Source organism: Rhamphochromis longiceps, linkage group LG4 (assembly GCF_057381845.1).
Source record: "Rhamphochromis longiceps isolate RC_006_pf linkage group LG4, R_longiceps_female_GT1.1, whole genome shotgun sequence".
NCBI classification, from domain to species: Eukaryota; Metazoa; Chordata; class Actinopteri; order Cichliformes; family Cichlidae; genus Rhamphochromis; species Rhamphochromis longiceps.
This window is the reverse complement of record NC_140560.1, coordinates 16,272,144-16,280,230: the sequence shown is the minus strand read 5'-3', so window position 1 is coordinate 16,280,230 and position 8,087 is coordinate 16,272,144. Positions and strand designations below refer to the sequence as shown.

Genomic DNA, 8,087 nt, shown 5'->3' with positions numbered 1-8,087 from the left:
TTGTTATGGGCAGATTTGCTTTTTCAAATGCAGCCATCATGGTTTCTTTCACATCTATGCCACGGGTTCTGTCTTTTAATGGCACAATATCCAGGAGTTCTTCTTTGATCACACAATCGTTTGAAACAGACCGTGCAAATATTGCCAACTGAGGCTTGTCTTGTATATCACAACTCTCATCCAATGCGACACTAAAATACTCACATGCTTGAAGGTCAGAGTGCAACTGTGATTCAATAGCCGTGTTAATGTCCGATATTCTGTGTTCAACAGTGTGGCGGGACAGTTGGACGTCTGATACCATGCGTTTTAATTTGTCGTTTTCAGGAGACAAGATTTCAACAACATCACTGAGGCATTTTTTAATGAACTCCCCTTCATTGTATGGCTTTTTAGCCCGTGCAATGTTCCAAGCCAGCTGATAGGATGCGAGCGTTATGGTCTCTGACCGCTTCGTAAATTTTTGGAAAAACTGTATCTGCTTTTCTGCCTGACTTTTCAAAGTGGCCAACTCGTGCTTGCGAAGTTCAGTCCCTTTTGGAAATTCCTGGTCGATGTTAGCATGGAGTGAGCTGAAGTGGCGCTGAAGATTTGAAGCTTTGAAATGTGCTAATGACGTCTGACATATAAGGCAGAATGGCTTACCATTGCGTTCAACAAAAAAATATAAACTCTCCCACTCTGTTAAAAACGTCCTGTGTTCATCTTCATATTTTCTTTTTGCTGTGCATTTTTTTCCTGCCATTTTAAGGGCGAACTTGCTCCTACTGGGAAACTTTGCGGTATTTTCATCTCACACACATGCGCATTTGATGAAAATACCGTATTGAACTCAAGCGAAGCGAACGCGCACATTTTAAAACAACAACATAAAAAAAATCAAAACACAAACTTTGATATGAACGTAAGAGCCGCATGAAACCAGGCAAAGAGCCGCATGCGGCTCGAGAGCCGCGGGTTGGCCACCCCTGCACTAATGAGTCAAAACATTATGGCCGCCTCTGACTAACAAGCTGTTGGGCCTTCAGTGCAGCTCTGACCTGCTGAGTCATGGACTTATAACAAGATCTGAAGGTCTGTAGGTGTAGCACTGAAACTTTGAAGATCCGAAGTTTTGAGATCAGACTTGATCAATGACACCCTCCAAGACCAAACTGCCAGTTCAGTAGTTAAATGTTGTTCAGTAGCATGCTGTTGCTACAGTAATATCAGCATTATGTGCAGCAGTGAGTTTATTTAATTCATTATGTGTCTATTTGTGAGCATTTGTAGTGCTTTAGCTCATTCACACATTTGTCACCCCAGTTTTTGGGGTTCTGTGTTTTTAATGTTAGTTTATTTTTAATGGAGAGAAAGAGAATATCAACCTTGCCTGAGGACATGGTGGTTGATATTCTGTCTCTTTCTATTAAAATGAAACTACCATAAAAGTTAGAGACTTTTCATTTCTTTGGCAGTGAGTAAACTTACAAATTTAACAGGGGTTCAAATAATTTTTCACCCCACTGTAGTCCCATGTAGTAGTTGTGAAATTGAGGCTTACCTCATGATCTCTTAAACAACTTTTCAGGTCACCTCCAGCATGGAATGAGGAGCTTCTGTTGAGCTGTGGTTTCATGCTGTGCAAAGGCCTGGTTGGCCCTCTGGACCTGGTGTCTGTCCACCTAGCCTCTAAACAGCGCCTCTTCTCGTTCCTCTCTCTGGCCTGGGGCTTTGTGGCAGATGTCGATATTGAGAGCGAGAAGTACCGCCACGTCGGAGCTATCCGGTTCCTTATGGGCACCCTGGTACGTCTGGCCTCACTCCGAGTGTATCAGGGCAGATTAGCATACCTTCCAGTGAAGGAAGCACCAAAACTTTCAAAAGGGAGCTTCACAACAAACCACCCACCCTCCACACCTCAGCACCCCTCACTCTGTTCTTCACTTCCTTGTCAGTTTATCCCCAACACTTCCCCAAACCTGAGCTCTCGCCATGGCACGAACTCAAACCACAACACTAGAACCAACTCTTCCAACAACGCCATCACCACCAAGAGGCCTCAGATCGAGAGTGACACCAAGACAAGAGCCCCTGTAGACTCTCTGCTCCCTGACCTGGAGCAACCTGTCCCAGACACATGGACAGTAGTCAAGGAGGAAGACTTTGTCTTGGTGCTGGCTATTTACCAGTCCCACCTGGCTGAGGACCTGTGGACAGTCCCTGGTGCAATGGCAGATGATGGTCTGATCCATCTGTTCTACGTGACAGCAGGAATCTCCCGGCCTGCCCTTTTGCGTCTCTTCCTTGCCATGGAGAAAGGTGGCCACTTGGCATGTGGCTGCCCCCACCTGGTGTATGAGAAGGTGAAGGCTCTGCGACTAGAGCCCATAACTCCACAAGGCATGATCACCGTTGACGGAGAGGTGGTGGAGTACGGGCCGGTGCAGGCTCAGATCCACCCCGGAATAGCTAGACTCATGCGTGGATGAATTTGGAGCATCACAACCTTTTCCTGGCTGTAGAGCTTTCTAGATTGGCCTTTTATACTCAGTGTCAATTTCTTGATCTGTGCTGGGTTTTTTGTTTTTAATTATTTTATGTTTTTTCAGAAGTGCCAAAGACATTTTATCAGCCTCTGTAAATTTCTCTATTTTTCTACTGAAACAACTTGTCCTATTTTTATGGATCTCCGTCCCCTCTTTCTCCAAATGTTTGATTCAGGGTCAAAGCCATGGATGGTTGGTCTTGCTGCTGGCTGGTCCAGGCTTAGGGAAATACGGAGGGATTATGTGTCTGTGTGAGTATGTGTGTGTGAGTGCATAAGAGAGAGAAATCTTTATGTATGTTTGTGTGTGAGATCGTGCATGAGAAGCTTTAGCGGGTGCTGGCGGAGGAGTGCATTGTGCTCTCTGCTGTCAGACCTCATAAGCATGGAACACGTGAAGAGAAGCACATTTCCCCTTCCTGGGAGACTCCTGGAAAAAAAAAATCAAACACACCGCTTGTACCCAGTGTACCACACCAGACCAATAATCTAACTCCTGGGCATCGCCTCCCTCTCAGCTTCATAGAGAGGAGATTTCTTAAAGAGGAAATGTAAATCTACCAAGGATTTCGCATTAACGGAGCTTTAATCTTTGATTAATGTGTGTTAAAAAAAGCAACAGCGAGATCTTGTCACATTAAGCTTTATCACTCTATGATGCCCACTCCATTTTCTTGAGCGTGGAAGCATTCATCAGCTGACAATGCATGAAGTGCTGGCAAGGTAGACAGAAACCCGGCCACCTGAGGTTACACCTCCACTGCTGGCCGCTCCTTTTCCTCTCCTCCTGTTCCATCTACAACCACCATGGATCTGCCTCTGCTCGCACGCAGATACACACTCTCACTTTCTTTCCCCCTTCCCCCTCCTCCTATGCACACACACACACACACACACACACACACACACACACACACACACACAGATACACACGTACCCTTACATCTCTGCAGCACTTAGCGAGGGGGAGGTGCATGGTCTGCCACTGTGCATATGATCCCTACTCCTCTTGCCGTCTTAAGATTGTACTCATTCTCTCCCTCCCTCTGTTAACGAGCCATCAGCACCTAATGTGTCCTTAATATGAGGCTTTACATCTGTAAAACCATGCTCAATAGAGAGCCTCTCTTTTTTTTACTCATATGAAAGCTTTTAGGTGGGCTTCAAACACATATTAGACTGGTTGAAACACACTTAAATGGAGGAAGTAGGATTTCATTTTGAGTCTGTCAGCATTGAATATTGAGAGGCGCGCAATCAATGTGGGCAAAAGCTCTGCTCAGCTGTGTGGCCTTTCCTCTGGCTGTCAACGCAGCTGTGATGAGCATTAGTGTGCTGGAGAAGTGCAAAATGTTAGCATTATTATCCGTGCCCTCTCCACACACACACACACTAGTTTAAATTATAAAAAATAATCGTGTTAACAGAGCAAAAGAAAAGATAAATGCAGATGCATCTGCTAAAAAGAAAATCACATGTAATGCTGAAGGTGAAAATATGTAATGTCGACAGGCAGGTAGAGATCAAAATTCTGAAGATCAGCTGCTTCAAGGTTTTGATGAATACATCACTGTCATCAGTGAAATACAGTCGGTGTGATGAGCTGAATTCGCACACCAGTTTCTGCTGCTTCTGGGGGTTCCATGAGTGATGGACCCTTTTTCTTTCTTAGAGTCGTAATGAAAATTATTGGGCAATGGCAGCCGGCCACCTGGACACTGGCTGAGACTGCTACTATTAGTTACACTGGGGTGGCCCAGAAACTTACGTCTCCATTTATTTTTCTGATAACACACATGCAGAAGTGCACCACCAGGAAACAACAGCTGCTGAGAAATGCTTCAAAAAGAAAAAGCATATTTTTTTTTAGTTCACTCTGTTCAGTAATAGACACTGTAATAGTAGACACATATAGTTCCCAAATAGGCCACCCCTGGCCACCACTTGGCTCCACCCCTGCAGTATATCATAGGCTGGATACCAGACAAAATGGTGCCTCATATGTTTGGATGAAAGCTGCACAGTGGTAATTACACTGGGAAAAATGAAATAAATAATTGCACGAGGGACTCAGGTGCTCTGCACATGCTCCATAACTCATAAAAACTTACAGCTCTTCTAAATTTCCTAAATCGTATTAAATTGCGCACATCAAATCGAGAAAAAAAAATCAGCTCATGAGATGTTTATATTGGATCGTATTTTAATGATTGCTTATGAAGAGGGTAAAAACAATTCTTTAGTCCAGCCATCCTCTGTGTACATCACGTGATAAACACAGAGGATGGCTGATTTATTTATATAGTTTAGATGGATTATTTAGGACATCAAAATCCGACTGAATAATGTTTAAATACAAGTTAAATGTATCTTTAAAAACAACCTAGACATTTGAAACAAAACCCAAAAACAAATGAATTATTAATTTATTGCTGCTGTTATCTGTTTTATGATAAATCCTATAAGTAAATAGCAGTTTAAAATATAGCGGGTGAGGAAGATAATATCAGAGAATTATAGGACACCGCAGAAAAGGAGACAAACCTCTCTCCCTAATAATACTTTTACAGTCCTTTAATGAACTGCAATATACTTGAAGTTGACCTGACTCAATATGCATATTTTTGGTTTCCATCTTCACTGCAGTGCCGATCTTTTTCCTAATACTTGATTTTCCGTGCGTTCCAACTCATACCTGACATGCTGTACCTTCTATCCTTGCTGTGTCCTCAGCGATGCTATTCAGGTGCTTTGAATGCATTGTCACGCTCTCAAGGGTGCACTCCTGACATTGCTGTCGCCCGCCTGCACTGTTCATTATTAAATGTACATCTCATAAGGGTAGAGATGACCTATGCAAATGCCTTGTCATGGCTGCAGATAGTTGGAGTGAGGGTTCCCTCTGCTGGACCATCACTGAACATCGAGTGAAGGTTTTATCTGTGATAGTTTTCTTCTTACATTATTCAATGCAATCTACTGAAACTACCACCTGCTTCCTGCTTTTTTAGATTTGCAGTGATGATTATCGTAGGCGGAGCTCAGCTGCAGAAGACATTGCATTCTTTGTTGTTATTAAAACCGAACATCCAGCTTATTGTAATGAAATATTGGGGAAACTTTTTGATACTTCCATTGAAGCACAGCTGCAAATAATAGCTCATCTCAGTGTAGGGTTTTGGCACACTGCTGTTAATCTACGGTACTATACTGTTGACTTGTTGTACCCTGTTGGCTGCTTGAATGTAACAGCAACATTTTTTTTCTCTATGTCAATAATGTTACAGCATTTTACAAATGATTTATGAAAAGTGAGACTATGAACTGATATTATACAAAACAATGATGTTTTTTTTTCTGTTCCTGTAAGAATCTGAATATGTTATCCTTTCTGTATCATGTACACTGTACTTAGGAAATTGTCAGTTTGTGTTTCTGTCAGTGCGTCATCCTGCCAAAACATGGTCCTAGAGAAACTCGCAGCAGGAACTACTACGCAGATAGATTTGAGTAGGTGTTTGTCTCTCTGTGGACAGATTGTATCACCATTCAAGAAGTCAAGACATTTGTAAAGACAGGTCTGGTCCAAGGAAGCATTCGTGTCATGGCTGGAGTGATACACTCACAAGAAAACATCTGGTACATGTGTTATTTGTTTTATGTGATGTTATAAAGTGCTAAATAAGCTTTTAGTGCAGAACATCAATGGTTTAGTGCATTTGAATGTGTTATACTATTTGTGTCTATAAATAAAAAATGAAAAAAATATCTATACATGTGGCACAGTTTTGTAAATTGTGCCAATTAAAGAGCTTTTTATGTAAAATTAAGTAAAAGGAAAGCCGTTTCTCTAGAAAGTGCCTTAGTCTTAAGCCAAGACAGCAGTTAGGTGGTGCACTGAAAAAATAAATAAGTGCATGAGAAAACAAACTGTTTACCATGTGAAATCACAGTTTAGCTTTATGAAAGACAGATTTTTTCTTTCTTTTCGCATATGTCAGTGTTATACTGAGGCTCTGATCTGCACAGGTTACAATACAATCACAAAGAGTGCAAGTGAAGCGCTTTGACTGACTGTAAATGTTTAATAATGACATATAAGGGTGTTATTACGTCTATTCAACTGGCTGATGACAACCAGGCATTTATCATCTCCTTTTATTTTGTTATGAACTTCTTTTAAAAAAAAAAAAGACCAATAAACACATTCATATACAAAAAATGCTTTATGTGTTGTTCTCTGATTCATTGAAAAGGTGTCAGGGCTGAGCAGCCGGTGTGGACCCAAAAAGCAGACAGGAGAGCGATGGAACAGAAGTTTGAAAGCCGAGCCATTTATTTGGCTGAAAAAACATGAGCACAAAACAAGGTAAAGCATACAGGTGTGTAAACTAAAACTAGAACCCAAACTGGCAAAACCTAGACTATCACAACTGTGACAAAGTCACATGAACATGATTCTGAGCAGGAGCATGTGAGAAACTATGATGAGAAAAACATGAACATGACCATGACCTGAACAGAATTATGAAATACTTTAAAACAGACGCGCTAACACTGAAAAAAGGAAAGCTGTGGCTCAATTCAGGAGCTGCATCCTTCAGAGGACCCGGCCTTTGTGTCTACATCTGGGCCGGGTCCTCCAAAGACAGAGAAGGCCGGGAGGCTGTAAAATGGGACAGTCCAGCCTTCAGATTTGCGTTACCACTGTCTCGGTGGAGTTTAATAAACTCAGCCGTCTGCTCCTTGCTATCTAAAATATAACAGGAGATTGGAGTAAATTCTCTACCATCTCACACTTCTCACATCATTTAAAGTGACTTATATATCATGTTTAACCTGAGTAGTGAACGACCGCGCGGGCCTGAAAACGATCCATCCATCCATTCGCGTCCGCTTATCCTTTTCAGGGTCGCGGGGGGCGCTGGAGCCTATCCCAGCTGTCATAGGGTGAGAGGCGGGGTACACCCTGGACAGGTTGCCAGTCTGTCGCAGGGCCTGAAAAGGATGTGCCGAGAATTCGTTGTTCTCGCCAGCTTTAGTGAGCCTTGACCTCTCAGTCACTGATCGAGCTGGTGGGTAACAGACGTCTCCGAAAACGGCAGAGCACTTTTGCAAATATGTGATGTCTTGATAAATCGAGAAGATATTTGAAGTTTACACAGCTACATTCTCACCTCAAAATATCTTAAAAGTATATTTTCAGGCGAGAAAGAGTCATATTAAAACTCTTTAGCCGTGCTCCTCTGCCATTGCCGCGTTCGACAAGTATTTTTATATTATTATAAAAATATTATAAATACTAATTTAAATAATAAAGTATTGCAAAGAGTAATAAGAGTAATATTAAAATTAAGTAGCCGCTGCCATTGTTGAAAACTGGTATTGGCCGCATTTGGAGCAGCCTTCGAATTGGGACAGCCTTCTTTGCGTCGCTGTGATGTAATCGGCCATCAAATGCAGCCTCCAAAGGATGCAGCCCCTGAATTGAGACACAGCCGAAGACAGAGGACTTAAATATGCAGAAGGGTAATGAGGGAAGTGGAAACACCTGGGGAAA

At 42.3% G+C, this 8,087-nt stretch overlaps 1 protein-coding gene across 1 annotated transcript in view; it reads left to right on the top strand.

Annotated features, from left to right (window-relative positions):
• The window catches only part of LOC146671298 (sphingosine kinase 1-like), an 18,891-nt gene extending 15,431 nt beyond the window's left edge, over positions 1-3,460 (top strand). Inside the window, exon 5 of the mRNA XM_085403505.1 lies at positions 1,571-3,460. Coding sequence (XP_085259631.1) covers positions 1,571-2,471 — 901 coding nt within the window. The 3' untranslated portion in view covers positions 2,472-3,460. The remainder of the gene's footprint in view (positions 1-1,570) is intronic.
• Positions 3,461-8,087: the final 4,627 nt, after the last annotated feature.